The sequence below is a fragment of the Cervus canadensis genome, chromosome 29 (genome assembly GCF_019320065.1).
Source record: "Cervus canadensis isolate Bull #8, Minnesota chromosome 29, ASM1932006v1, whole genome shotgun sequence".
NCBI lineage: Eukaryota > Metazoa > Chordata > Mammalia > Artiodactyla > Cervidae > Cervus > Cervus canadensis.
The window spans coordinates 184,546-200,579 of NC_057414.1; the positions used below are offsets into that span (position 1 = coordinate 184,546).

General features: G+C 37.1%; 1 protein-coding gene across 2 annotated transcripts in view; it reads right to left on the reverse strand.

The window, feature by feature from the left end:
- Nucleotides 1-216: 216 nt before the first annotated feature.
- The window catches only part of FOLH1B (folate hydrolase 1B), a 64,631-nt gene continuing 48,813 nt past the window's right edge, over nt 217-16,034 (reverse strand). For both annotated transcript variants that reach the window (XM_043452456.1, XM_043452457.1), the window contains exons 14-19: nt 13,827-13,918; nt 11,333-11,423; nt 8,742-9,006; nt 8,395-8,476; nt 3,895-3,987; nt 217-1,651 (exon numbers count right to left, since the gene is read on the reverse strand). In XM_043452456.1, coding sequence (XP_043308391.1) covers nt 1,462-1,651; nt 3,895-3,987; nt 8,395-8,476; nt 8,742-9,006; nt 11,333-11,423; nt 13,827-13,918 — 813 coding nt within the window. In that variant the 3' untranslated portion in view covers nt 217-1,461. The remainder of the gene's footprint in view (nt 1,652-3,894; nt 3,988-8,394; nt 8,477-8,741; nt 9,007-11,332; nt 11,424-13,826; nt 13,919-16,034) is intronic.

A 16,034-nucleotide genomic window follows, 5' to 3' on the forward strand; every position in this document is an offset into this window, starting at 1 on the left:
TCCAGTGCCATTATAATTAATCATTCTTTATGTTAACATTCCTTGTTTACATTTTTGTGTGGTTTCTCTGCCTTGACTGAATGCATTTAATGGATAAGTGATATATCCATGCAAGGGAGTGCTCTCTTGTTAGTGAAACCTGATGACCTACAGCCACAATAATACATGGATGGATGAAATGTCAAGGGTGATTTAAAAAACCAAGTTATAGTGAAATACATGGGGTACAATTTTATTTTCAAAAATTCTAAAAATACACAAAGTCAAACACATGTCTGGGAAAAGCAATGTATGGTAAAAGCATAAAATTCAAGAAAGTGAGTATCTCTGAAAGAAGGGGAAGGCATGTGGTCAGAAGTACATGTGGGACCCAAAGATGTTGGTAATGTTCCTTTTCTTAACCTAATTATTGAAGTAGGTTTACAAATGCTTACTTTGTGCTGTATGTATATGTTACATATATCCTTTGGTATAAACAACATATTTGCTAACTTTTTAAAAAAACAATTATCCCTTATTTTATAGAGGGACTATATTTACCTTAGGATTTCCCTGGTGGCTCAGAGAGTAAAGACTCCACCTACAATGCAGGAGACCTGGGTTCAATCCCTGGGTTGGGAAGATCCCCTGGAGGAGGGCATGACAACCCACTCCAATATTCTTCCCTGGAGAATCCCCATGGACAGAGGAGCCTGGCGGGCTCCTGTTGCAAAGAGTTGGATATGGCTGAGCAACTAAGCACACATATTTACTTCCCAAGCATCTCGTCAGTAAAGAATTCACCTGCCAATGCAAGAGACGCAAAAGACATGGGTTTGAGCCCTGGGTTGGGAAGATCTGCTGGACAAGAAAATGGCAACCCACTGCAGTATTCCTGCCTGGGAAATCCAGAGACAGAGGAACTTGGTGGGCTAAAATCCATGGGGTTGCTAAGAGTCAGACATAACTTAGCGACTAAATAACAACAATAAAACAAAACATTTACCTTCAGGGTGACTAGACCAGAGTTGCCCAACTACTGAGCTAATACAGCAGTCCTCTCAGCCCTGGGAGGCCAGGCAGACTGAGGTCCCAAGCTTGAAGAAGCCCTGTGGATTTTCCCCTGTGTTCTATAACAAACTGATGCTTTCTACGTGTGCAGTGACAGGAATAGATCTGGAAGTGTTGAAGGAGATGTGATTTCTGATAACATCACCTAAAGTGTATTAAAATTTTAGGCACTTCTTACTTCCATCATTTAGTTCAACTTTCTCAGAATAACTTTCTATAATTTTAGAAAAATATCCATCTTTCTTATTGATCTATAAGAAGAAGAAAAGAAATGCCAAGGTAGATATATGCATCTATCTATACCTACGTATACATATGTACACAACTTTATTTTTCAGTTTATCAATTCATCCAACATGATTCTTTCCGATACATCATACCAATTCAGTATGTGTTTTACGAAGAAATTTCTTAGGCGACTTCTCTCAGAGTCCCTGCTGCAGCCTGCACTGTGAAGGCTGCAATAGAAATCTGTCTTTTCACTTCTTCCCAGGCCTTGGATGGGTCCACTCTGTTTTCAATATCAAAGAGAGCATCGTAGATCCCTGGGAATGACTCCCCCACGTACTTGTTGTGGCTGCTTGGAGCATAGATGACGTGCCTGTTGACAGAAATAGTTTGCTATCAGTTGCTCAAATTACATATACAAGGGAAAAAACAAGGTCGCTCTACAATTCATGGATTGTATAATTCTAATTGCCACTTGTCAACTAGACTTCCAAGTTCAATCTCCAAAGACTATGAAGTATGTGGTAATTAACTATATCTTGAGTTTAGACAATGAGTTACAGTGGCTCAGAGCAACAAAAATGATGACAATGATAGCAACAGCAGCTTGTCACCTACTATGTATCACACTTGGCATTAAATTATTAACCTATAATTTTTCTAGAGGGTTTCCCTGGTGGCTCAGTGGGTAAAGAATCCGCCTGCAATGCAGGAGACTGCCTGCAACATAGCAGCCCCGGGTTTGATCCCTGGGTCAGGAGGATCCCCTGGAGAAGGAAATGGCAACCCACTCCAGTATTCTTGTCTGGGAAATGCCACTGACAGAGGAGCCTGGCAGGCTACATTTCATGGGGTCGCAAGAGTCAGACATGACTTAGCAAGTAAACCACTATAAGTTTTCCAATTCTTGAAAATAAATTCTACAAAACTGATATTAGCATCTTAAAGAGGAGGAAATTGAGGTCTGGGAGATGAAGTGATAAGTCTCAGTGTATACTGTAAAGAAGTGATGACTTCAAAATACCATTCTATCTTCTGAAATGCAGCACAATAGGGTCTCATTTGTGACCCAGCCAATCAATCACTGTATGGGCTTCCCTGGTGGCTCAGAGGTAAAGAATCCACCTGCCATTTCAGGAGACGTGGTTTCAGTCCCTGGGTTGGGAAGATCCCCTGGAGGAGGGCATGGCAACCCACTCCATATTCTTGCCTGGAATATCTGTGGACAGAGTAGACTATGGGGCTGCAAACAGTTGGACATGACTTAATGACTAACAACAGTAACAACAACTTGTCACTCTTTTTCTCCTACTTAAAAAAGAAGTCATGCTGCAATACCCAGAATCAAGTGAGAATCATTAAAAATAGTTTTGTAACATTCAACATGATCTCAGAAAAAGGTGCTGTTTTACTGAAGGAGCTAGTGAAAGTGAAAGCGAAGGTCATTCGGTCGTGTCCAACTCTTTGCAACCCCATGGACTATGCAGTCCATGTAATTCTCCAGGCCAGAATACTGGAGTGGGTAGCCTTTCCCTTCTCCAGGGGATCTTCTTCCAGCTGAGCCACAAGAGAAGCCCAAGAATACTGGAGTGAGTAGCCTAGCTACTTCTCCAGCGGAACTTCCTAACCCAGGGATTGAACTGGGGTCTCCTGCACTGCAGGCGGATTCTTTACCAACTGAGCTATGAGGGAAGTGCATATAATAAGCCTGGAAGAGAAGGACAAGTTCCACAGTAAAAAGACAAAGAAGGAAAGGGGCACAGTGCTGCCGCCCGGGGGAGACCATTCACTCTGTTTGGATGACACCCTTAGTCTCAACTCCAATTCTTCACAAATAATCCCTGCACAGAAAGATGGGATCATTTCTGGCTGGTCAATGATCTAATTCTTTCTGAATTCTTAGTAAGATCAACCTGGGGACAGTTGATGTTTATCAGAAATAATTAATGATTATCAAAAATTAGGGGAAAAAACTGAATATCAACATTAAGATAGTAAATGCTGCTGCTGCTGCTAAGTCGCTTCAGTCGTGTCCGACTCTGTGTGACCCCATAGACGGCAGCCCACTAGGCTCCTCTGTCCCTCAGATTCTCCAGGCAAGAACACTGGAGTGGGTTGCCATTTCCTTCTCCAATGCATGAAAGTGAAAAGTGAAAGTGAAGTCACTCAGTCATGCCCGACTCTTAGCGACCCCATGGACTGCAGCCTACCAGGCTCCTCCATCCATGGAATTTTCCAGGCAAGAACACTGGAGTGGGGTGCCGTTGCCTTCTCCGGAGACAGTAAATAAGTATATATTTATTATGCCTTACGTATATGCATAAATACACATTTAAAATAAAATAAAAAGGGGCTAAAGTTTATGAATACCAAAGGGGAGATTTTTATTTTCTACTTCTGACTTCCTCGGTCTTCTAAATTTCCTACAAGGAGCATATACTCTTTTATAGACAAAAACAAACAAAAAAATAGATAATAAAGACCTGTAGTAATAATTTTATATAAATAAATAATATTTACCATTTACTACATATGTTTTGGAATTTTTTGTTTGCAAGAAATCAAATACATTTTTGCCACATTTATTAAAATGAAGAGCCATATTTTTATCCTTACCTATAGAAAGGCCTGTCTGGTAATCCTAAAGGATCAGTAAATGCTCGTTCCAAAAACATCAGTTGATCATTCATAATTCTTAATAATATTGGGCTAGAAAAGGAAAGGCATAAGTTGCAGCTTCATGAAAATATGTGCACTACCCAGCAAACTAAACACTCAAAACAAAACTAAACACAGTTAATTTTAAATTCCTATAACACGCGAATTAAGAACAGTAGCATGCATAGTTATATTTCTTTAAATCCCATAAAGTAATATTCTGCTGAGGCTTATAATTAGGTCCAAAAGAAAGAAACAGACATCATATATTAATGCATGTATGAGGAAACTAGAGAAACGGTACAGATGAACATACCTGCAGGGCAGTGTTAGAGAGTGTAGGGGATGAAGTGTGGACCCAGGGGCATGGGCAGGAAGGCATGGATGAACTGGGAGATGAGGACTGACACATATACTTTACCATGGATAAAACAGACAGCTACTGGGGACAGCTACAGGGTTCAGTTCAGTTCAGTGCTCTCTGCTGACCCAGATGGAGGGGACGGGAGCAGGGTTGAGGGGGAAGTCCAAGAGGGAGGGGCTATATGTACACATATAGCTGATTCATTTCTTTGTACAGCAGAAACTAACACAACACAAAACTGTAAAGCAACTATATCCCCAATTTAAAAAACAAACCAAAAAACTGAAAATGTTCAATGTGCCAATGGAAAAAATTATAGTAATTTTTATTTACACTGAAATAACTAACTAGGTATTCAAATAATAGGCAAGACTTTTTCATTTTAAGTATCCTAATAATCTGTTCATAGAAGTCATTTAAATATTGAAAAGGATTAGCATATTAATATTTAGTAGGGTGCCTAGAGAATTATATTTATTAAATGATGGCTAATAACACTTTATTGTTTTTAAAGACAGACCTACATGAACACAGGGATGTTGCTTATTTCCTCCTTTCAACAATATTTGAATGCCTGCTAGGTATCAGACTCTTCCTGCTTACAGAGTTCACATTCCAAAGTATGCAGGAGAGTGTTACTGTAATAAAAATGCCTCAATACAACTGAAAATTTACCAGCAATTCTGGAGTAGGGCAAGAATATGTTGTTACATTCAACATATTGTCATAATTTAATTAACTAATGAAAAATAATCATTACCATAAGGAGTCAAATTACTTTATATAAAAATTGAATTATCTCTAGCTTTGTTATGTCTTAGTTTTAATAAGAAAACTATGTGCCCATTACTATTCTGAATGTTTATAAAATATATTCCTTTTAATCGTCTGAGCAATCCTTCAAGTTATGCATGAATAGCAGCCCCATTCCATAGATAAGATATTCAGATTCAGTAGAGAAATAACTCGCCCAAGTTCACATCTAGAAAGTTTTAGAGTGAAATAGGAGCTCAGTGGGCTTCCCAGGTGGTGTTAGTGTTAAAGAACCCACATACCAATGCTGGAGATGTTAAGAGACACGGGTTCTATCCCTGGGTCAGGAAGAGTCCCTGGAGGAGGGTGTAGCAACCCACTCCAGTATGCTTGCCTGGAGAATCCCCATGGACAGAGGAGCCTGGCGGGCTACAGTCCATGGAGTCACACAGAGTTGGACCTGACTTAAGCGACCCAGCAGCAGTAGGAGGTCAGTACTATTCCTTCAACTGCAGTACGTCAACAAAAGACAAATTGAATAATTAAAGGCCACAGAATTTGGATATGAGCTATTTTCAACATTCATTTAGCGTCAAGAACTCAGGTTATGTGATAGGATAAAGGTAAACCATGGGCAGAGACTTTACCTGTGAACAGTCCACATTAACTGAATGAACCATAATTTCAATAAGGTATCACAAGTTTCTGAACCAAATTCATAAAGCATTGCTAAGAACACAGAAACTCATGTGGATACACACACACACACACACACACACACACACACACACCCATTCAGATGTTCCTTGTTCAGCGCAGTAAGTTGCTTGAGTCGCAGTAAGTTGCTTGAGTCGTGTCTTACTCTGTGCAACCCTATAGACTGTATCCCGCCAGGCTTTTCTGTCCCTGGGATTTTCCAGGCAAGACTACTGGAGTGGGTTGCTACTTCCTACTCTCGGGGATCTTCTTGACCCAGGGTTTGAACCTGAGTCTCTCGCGTCTCCTGTCTCCTACGTTGGCAGGCAGATTCTTTACCACTAGCGCCACCTTGCAGGGTTCAAACTAAAACATCCCTGGGAGGTAAATGCTCAGATCACCAGATCACCATTAATGTAAACAGGATCTATTTCCACCAGAAGTATGCTGGCCTCCCTACAGAGACTGGAGGAGGCTAGGTCTTGAGGTTGAAAACTATGTGACCATAAAGGTACCAAGAAGTCAACACTCTGTTTTCTTCAATGGGTTAAGACATTGATTGAAGAAAAGCAGGATTCAAGAAGTGTCTCTTCCACAGATTTCAAAGTTTGGTTGAGAAATTCTACATCCACCTTAATTTATTTTAGCCAGCACTTACTCTTATTATGTACAAACCACAGCTCCACGTGTTTCAGGGTATGCATACATAATATAGAGATACAAATGGTACCTTAACTATCAGTTAGAGATGGTAAGACAAATCTAGAAATACTCAAGGAAGTGAAAGCCAGTGTGCTAGATTACCATACTATGCCATCAGGCAGTTCCCCCACAAGGAAGAAACATCATTTAATGACATTTAACATCATTTAATGACAAAAAATCAGCTTTATAGACTGGACTGGGTTGCCACTTCCTACTCCAGGGGATCTTCCTGACTACACAGTGTTTGACATTACTCCAAAATTTATTTATCATGGGTTATTTTTACTTAGATAAAAATTCAAAAAGAATTATAAAGTATAAGGGAAAAAATCTTCACATTCACCCAAGGATAACATGATTATTATACTAATTGCTTTCTTATAATATTTTCTATGTAATCAATAAAATACTGTATATGAACAATTTTATGACCTTTTTGTTTGCTTAACATATTACTATATCTTAATAAACTTATAATTATCAATTTTAATGTTTACAAAATGTTTAAATTGGTGGACATCCGATTGTTTAGTAACTTCTGTCCTCATGGGTATTAATGCTGCTTTCAGTTATTTGATATTGTAATTTGAATTTTTCTATGAGAAGCCATTTCATTCCCTCAAACTTGAGACCCTTTCCAGAAGGAAAAAATTTCAAGAAATAGAAATACTATGGCAGAGTGTAAGAACACTGTCATTGCTCTAGAAATTGTAACAACATATATTTATGTTCTTTAATAGCTTAAAGCAATAGCAATTTCAATGCTATCAGAAAAAATAAAGCACAAGAGCATCAGCTTCAGTGTACTGCCTGCAGCAATTTGCACAAACAAATTTTAAATTGCTATTCACTTGATATGAAAATAATATATTTTCATTTGTGGTTTTGGAATTACTAGTAAATTTGAATTTTTTTTCTGTTTCTGTACAGAGGATATGTTATTTTTGAGTTCTCTTGTCTAGTGTCAATATTCCCCACTTTGTCTTTTGGATCCTCATCAGTTTTCAAAAACAAATTTTTATAATAGCTGTATTACCCCCGTTCATATTTTCTGCATCTTTATTACCCACCATCCAAATTTTCCAGTCTTTTATCTTTGATTTGGACTATTAGTTTTCATATTATAAACCATTTTAATATTCTCAAATCTGACTGCATTATCATTTCTAAACTTTGAATCTCATTTCTAAGATATTTCAATTTTTATTAAAAAATTCTTCTATACCTGTTGTTTATCTTTGCATAGAATGTGAAGTGAGATTTTGGATTCACTTTTTTTTTTTACCAATTCCTGAAAAAGCTTATACAATATTATTGAATACTTTTCTCATTTGATTTTAATGTATCCTTCATTACAAAGACTTCCTTATATATCACTGGTCTAACTTTTGATCTGTCTGCACTCTCTCTTTCCATGTATTCTTGCATCAGTCCCCAAGGATTTGATATTTGTATCATCATTATATATTTAATTGATATTTACTCTCAACATTCTACCTTTTGGAAAAAAAAGAATGGCTTTATCTTATTTGCTATTCTGGATACAGAGAATTTTTCCAGGTGGCAGTGGAGATTATGAAGTGTTTGTGGGAGTAGTGACATTAAGAAGAGGGAAGAAGAAGGTGTGTTTTGGGGGAAGAAGAGTTTGGTTGAAATATGGACCCTTCAACGTTAAGGTGGAAATGTTGTTACAACTACTCAGAGTTCATAGTAATGGAGGCACCAGCATTTCTCAACAGCACATATGTCATCTAAATGTCAAAAATACATCTTTAAGAGATAAGGCAGCCCTATATAGGGTGTGTTAGAATAGAAAGAAAGCAGAAAAACACTTTCCAAAGATAGTTCAACAACAAGACGTCAACTAGTATTTCTTTTTTATTATATACAGTGCATGCATAGCATATCTATCTGTCTCTCTGTATATATGCAGAACATACTTGTTTTTATCCAAGTCTTGGAGTCTCTCACTGAAATTAGAAGCAATCTCTGTAAAATTCTTCACTGCAGAAAAGAGTGAATCTAAAAGAGAAATTAGAACCTAATGAAACGGCATTGCTCTATAGTTTAAACAAGGGGAACCATACAGGAAGCTGTTCCCTTTTGTCTGTAACAAGGTATTTATATTTTGTATATTGCAAGATAGGCATCAGTGAGACAGAGGGAACATTTATATGCATAAAATATTTGATCATGCACAATAGCAATAAATAATAAATGGACCTGAGGTAAGTCATTACATTTTAGAGATTACAGATAGAGTTTTGAAAGAGGAAAGCTAGCATACCAAATGACACGCTGTATGTTTTCATTTCTTGTGGATGCTTCATTGAAATATTGTAGATTTTATCGGCATACTTTCTTAAAACAACAGCATAGTCTCTACAGTCGAAGGGCAGCACTATGGAATTGGCTATTTCGAAGATGATTCCACCTCGAACCTGGGCCACAGCGAGGTGATACTTAAACGCTGGATCGTAAAATTTTTCCACTAATTCATACGTTTCATAGATACTATGATACAGAGGATAGCTGCTGAATTTGCTTGTTTCCTACAAAAAAAAAAATGCAAAGAAATCCAAAATGTATCCCTTGTAAGATAATTTATATAAAATGCATAGTATCACAGTTACTGTTAGTATTAGTAAGACTGTTTTTGTCAGTAATGAATAAAGGAAGTATCTAAGTACTTCAATAAGCCACTTACTAAATGTTTATTATTGTATTATTAAAACCTGCCCCAGGTTTTCACTAGTAAAAAAGTATGTGTATATAACATAAACAATACTGTAAAAATGATCTTGGAAGAAACCTAAGATTCTTGCCTTTAACAGGAGATGTAAAAATCTTCCTCAAATAAAGACAAGATAATGCTGCATTTGTGTGAAAATAATTTAAGAAGACAGAGAATTGTTAGAAGCAAGAAAATAAGCATGATATATTATATAGAGCAATGGTGCAAATTGTTTACTGACTGAAATTCCATGAATGGGTAATTTTCTGACAAGCAGTGTGCTGAGTGAGAGTCTAAACAGTGAGGGTTCAGTAATAGATCTGAAATCTCACTAAAGAGACAAGTAATGCTCAGACCGTTATAAGAATATAAGAACATACACAAAAGGCAAGAGGGAACAACTTTTCAAATTCTGAGTTGCTGATTTATGCCTTTCGCCCATTTTTTAAGGATGCTTGCTTTTTTTTTTCTTTTTTTACTGATATCATAGAACACTTTACATAGAGGTATGTTGAGAGTGGGACTCAGGAATTAGCCTGCCAGAGTCTGAATCCAGGCTTCAGAACTTACTACCCCAAATAACTCCAGGAGTTTATTAACCCCAGAGTTTACCAACCTTTCCTGGCTGCAGTTTCCTCATAAGAAAATGCAGATGATATTAACATCTACCTTCACCACCAACCCCAATGGTGAGAGATTTTCTCTCTGGGCAGAATAACCAACCCAAGACAAAAGACTACAGATCCTCAGTGTTAGCTCTCTCCCAAAGAAGCAACCAGAACAGGCACTCTCAGTCCTTCTGTTGTGAAGCTTCCCCTTCAACAGGCATCACCCCCGCATATGAGCTTTCTCTAGCCTCACTCCCAAATAAGACAGACTGCCAAAGACGGCCAGGCATTTGAAGACAACTTTTAACTTGAAAGCTATAGATCCAGCCTGCAAACTAGAATAAAATCATGTCAGAGTAAGGAGGTACTACAGGGAATGGAGGGAAACTTAATAAAAAGGAATAAATGAATGGCAGAGTTGAAGAAAACATTGCTGAATGTAAAAAAAGACACAGATGGGAATGCAAGAGAACAGATAAAGGCACTGGAAAAGAATCCCCCAGAGGCTAAACAAATTCATAATAGTTTGAGAAAGAGAAAAGAGGGAATAATCAAAGAAAAAAACATTTCCTCCAACTACAACCATAGGTTTCCAGAACAAAGGGTATAACTTGTACCCAGTTCAGCATATTAAAATATGACATAATATGCATTTGCTCACCAAAGACAACACAGTCGTAAAGAGTAGATACTAAAATTTTCCTTTAAAAATAAAAAGCAAGAAACAACAGATCAGGGAACAAATAACATCTCTCAACAGGCTGGGAGACAATAAAGCAATAAGATCAAAATTCTAAGGGCACAGAATTTGCAACAAAACTTTGCTTCCCAGTCAAATTATTGAAGACTTCTGGGTAGTATAATAGGCATGCAAGGTATTTAGCTTTTGTTCACTCTTTTCAAGAAGTGCCTGAAAGATGTGATTCAGAAAAAAAAATAGTGAGTAAATAAGAAAAAGGAAGACATAAAATCTGGGAAACAGAAAATCCAAAGTATGAGTGAAATGAAGATGTTCTCAGCTTTCTTTTAAAATTTAGGCAAAAACTGTGCCACAGACAGAAAGAATAACCAGAGAACCAAGAGGAGCAGAAGAACCCCAATAGGGAAAATGAACTCTGCCAGATCACCTGATGAGTCTGAATATACTAAAAGTTTGCAGATACATGGAGGAAAAAAAAATGTCTTCTAATCAACAAGCATAGCACAAATATGATATTGAAAACAATGCCATGAAGGAAAGTATTTGGGGGTTGGGAGAGGAAGTGACATAAGAGAACTGAATGCCTAGCTTCCCTAGAAAAAAGTAAATGGATAATACCTAAAACTGAAAAAGAAAGAAATAGCAGAAGTATATGATTACAAACATGCAGACAGACATCAGAAGAAACCAATTAAACATGGGAAGAATTCTAAGTTGCTGAACAAAATCAGGGATGGAACGAGCATGGTGCTTAAGTCACTTTTATTGATCCAGAATTATTTGTTTAGCTAAAATATATTCATAGTTAATCTTGAAGAAATTATTAATAGACTTACCAAATCTTTAGTATACCTTGCTCTGCCTGAAGCAATTCCAAGTCTTTGGAAGAACACTTCAAAATCATTTCCAGATCCTAATTTGCTAATCCTTTTAGAGATAAAATACAGGATTATTTGAGTAACTTCTTCACTGAATACAGATCAAAATGAATTAAACTAAATCTCCACTCAATACTATAAATACAATTTTTAGATATATTGCCTTTAGAGAAGCAGCAAATAAAAAAAAGGGGGGGGGGAATGTCATTTTTTATCACAATATATCTACTTCCATAAGACTATTTTGGGGAGGGGTGATCATTGTTCTTTTGAGTTTCTGGACCCAATTCCAACCTGTTTATGTGGGGAGGGGAGGGTTTCCCACACCGACAGCACATAATTCTCCAGGACACCAGCTGGGTGTTCTACAATTCAACTCAGTTCTGACACTGCCCACCTGGAGGTAGTGTCAGATCCCAGACATGAAGGGCTCACCACCAGTGACTGTCCCACCCCTCCCACTCAGAATCCTGTGCTCCTGACCAACCGCTACAGAGAGCAGGGTTCCACAAGCCCCTCCTTGGATTGGCCAGAGCGGCTCACAGAACCCAGAGAAGCATTTACTTACTAGATCACCGATTCACAGTTTAAAATTATAACTCAGCAACAGCCAGATGCCAGAGATGCATAGGATGAGGTATGGGAAGGGGGTCAGAACTTCCAACCCTGTCCAGGCTCACCACTCTTCCAGCACCTCCACATGTTCACCAGCCAGGAAGATCCCCCAAACTCTAGAGCTTTGAGGCTTTATGAAAACCTCAGGACATGGTCATAATCAGTTAAGTTATTGGACATTGGTGACTGAGTCAACCTCAGGCTGCCTCCCTTCCAGAGAGGTTGAGGGCCAGATTGAGAGTTACAACCCTCAAATCACTTGATTGGTTCTCCCGGCAACCAGTCCCCACTTTAGGTATGGGTCCATGTTACCTCATTAACAAAACAAAAGATACCTTTGTCCCTCTCACCTCTTAGAAAATTCCAGGGATTTTAGGAGCTCTTTAAGAGAATCAAGAAGACCAAATGCACACTTACTATGAATCACAATTGTATTTCACTATTTTAAAAAAAACAAGATTCTTGAAGTTGGAAAGTATTTTCCTCCACTGACTTATTTTATTATCTGTATTTGTTGTACATGATACGTTAAAAGAATCAGAAAATTTTCAGATAACTCAGATTTAAATCCTATCCTTAAAAATTTACATTATTCACACTGTTATCTTAATCTCAAACTACTGAGATATTTATTCCTCATCCCTTGCTTGTGAAGATATGGCTAAACCTGATATGATGCCTATATTCTTCTCAGAGTAACCAAAATATAGCATGATGTTCAGAAAAAAGTAAATTTATTAAGCAGCAAGAGGACAGACTTAGGCACCACGTGCATAAGCTATTCAAAAGAGAATCACATTTTGATGGCCTACAGATTTAATTTCAAAACACATACCAATATTTTGTAAGCAGACAGGGTCGGGGGTCCCTAGAAAAAGAGAACTAGGTTTGGCTTTCTTGACATAGGGCAACTCACTTTTGATCTAAGCCATTTTGTGATAAAGCCCTGGTCACAATGCTTATCCCTGAACAGGTCTCAGTAATAAATGATTTTAAGGCAACAAGAAAATTTAGGAACAAATGCCTTAGGCAAGAGAAGTAACAACAGCAAAGAGAATAAGCCCGTTGTAAAGACTTTCAGCTCAGTTACAATGGTAAATATTAGCCTAAAGAACATTCCTGAGCTGTTCTGCAGAACGTAAACCCCTATGTGTGCTCAACCACCAGATCAGCTGGGAATGATGAGGTTAACCTTTTCTTCACTCAGTCAACTAAAGTTTGGACTTTTTCAGATTTTGTCCCAATTTTATTACGAATTATACTCTGCTCAAGCCTCTTTATGAATATGCATGTACTCTTAGCTTAAAACATCTATGATTTTACTGTTCAGGGAGACATTGCTTTGGGAAAGATCCCCAGTGTTTTCCAGGCTACCATGATGACTCAGCAGGTAAAGAATCTGCCTGTAATACAGGAGACACAGGAGATGCAGATTTGATCCCTGGGTTGGGAAAATCCCCTGGAGAAGGAAACAGCAACCCACTCTAATATTCTTGTCTGGGAAATCCCATGGACAAAGAAGCCTGGTGGGCTACACCCACAGTGGGTCACAAAGAGTCATACAGGACTGACTAAGCACACCCAATGTTTTCCAAACTTGCTGCAAATAATTCATCCTTCCATCTCCAGTTCTTTGACTTGGTTGTGTCTTTTGGCTCTACACCCCCTGAGAGGCAAACCCAGTTTTCAGGTAACAATTTTATTTGTGAACCTAAGCATTGCTTAATCTTTATCAGATGTTAGAGAATTTTAAACTTTTATTATTTATTAAAAGAAGCTATCCTTTATTTTTGACATAATTCCTTACTAAATTCCATACAGAGTTCTGTTTGTTTACCTTGGCAAGTCACTGAATTCAGGGGAAGGACTTTTTTCATTCCAGCTCTCAAAAAGAGACTTGCCTTCAAAACCTTCATCAGGACTTCGGAGCTACATGAGTTAAACAGGGAAAAAAAGAGAGTATACTTATAAATCAGATGTTTCAAAATCTAAATATCTTTTAACCAGGGAATGAGTAGTTAAATCATATTAAGGAAAATATGAAAAGCAATTCATACATTAGCAGTCATTAAGAATTACAGCACTGAGTTTCTGATGATATGGGAAAATGCTACTATATATAATACACCTATTATAAAAAAAATACATGGAGTGTATGGAAAGAAAGGGTACACCAAATTATTACCAAGCCATTAAATTCAGATGAATGGTCATATTATAAGATTTTTTCAATCTATTCTTCTGAATTAAAGGAGGCTACTTTCAAAGATCCATTCCTTCTCCTCTTAAAAAAAAATGAAAAGGAACAAGCTGGTTAAGGGAAGACTTTTGTTTTGTTTTAATATTGCTTTGTGCCAACAAGGTTGTCAAAGTCATTAAATAATACATAAGAAAATAAATGCAATAATATTTCACTTAGTTGAGTGTAAACTGTATTTATGCTAAACACAGGGCTTTTAACGAATTTTTAGATTTTACAGATAAGAAAACCAAGGGAGTAAAATATGCCCTACTGCTGAATGTGAGTTTCAGAGCATTAAATATTATGCCAAAACATTTAGCACACTAAATTGTAATTAATATTCCACTACTATTGTTAATTGACTGACATATGGTATAAAAAGTTTTTATTTTGTATTTAATAAAAGTCCTATGGTCTATTTTTTTTTTAACAGATTAAACTCAAAAAAATTTATAGACTACTTATGCTGTGGAAGACTTTTTGTAGATGCTAGCAATACAAAGTGTAATAACACACGTTACATATCATCTACTAGTGGGAACTGTAAATAAAAGTGTAGATTTCATGTGCTAGGCTCTATAATACAGGGATGTGCAATGGTCAATGCGAACACAATTAAATTTACACAAGCATGAAGTAAAATGTCAGTATGTAAAGCAACAAAATAACTTCACTCAAGCTTATAAATTTACCCAAAACTTTTTGCTACAAATGGCAGAAATATTTGATTTATTTTAGGAAATATGAATTTTTAATAACATAGAAATATATTACTAGATTGCTTAGTTTATCACTAAAATTTGAAATGCTGCAAATCATCTTCTCAAAACAAACAAAACATAATTTTTAAAAATCCAAAATTACCAAGTATCATATAATTTCAAACCTAACCTAGAAGTAGTGTTTTTGCATTTGTCACAGAGAACCACCAATCCACCTGGTAAGCAAATATAACTGCCAAGCTTCCTTAGCATTGACTTTAAATTCCATAAATGGTGGGAATTTTCTGAGATGCAATGTTCCCAGTATTTAATTTTGTAAACACATCACAGGAATTGATTAAAAACTGCAGATCCTGAAGGAACTCTTAAGCAACATATGAATAGATTAATGCCAAATTAAACTTTTCCACTTCTACTGGAGATGTCAATAAATTAAATTCCATGCTTGTTAAACCAAAGCTTAACCATACGTTTAGGGTCTATATAAAATCCCTACTTCAGGGAAACAAATATTTTTCTTAGTAAATACATTTCAGTTGGTAATTCTGTTAAGTGAAGTCGCTCAGTCGTGTCCGACTCTTTGTGAACCCATGGACTATAACCCACCAGGCTCCTCCATCCATGGAATTTTCCAGGCAAGAGTACTGGAGTGGGTAGCGTTAGCTCTTTGTTAAATAACCAAGGTTTTTTTTTTTTTCTTTTTCTGTTCAAAGCAGGTAAATAGCAGTAAAAACAAAAATCTACCATGCAAAAGCTCATTCATTATGACTAACTCTAGGACCAGAGGCTTTATGGGGCAGAACTAAAATGAAGAGCTGCCTGTCAGTCCTGCAGGAATCCAGACACTACCAGGTTCAGTATCTTGTGCTGCTGTCAGAAGAAATAAGGCAACTTTAGCTCAGTGGACTGAAAGTCACAGCAGGAAATCATGAACTGAGTACATTCAATTCATGTACTCCAGGCTCTGTCCCAGGAGTCTGCATGCGGTGATTTACTTACTCTTTCTCAGCCAGTTAGAAATACCAACTTTTCTTGAGTCCTGAATTAACTGGTATCATATTAAAGAGTAAACATCAGTTTT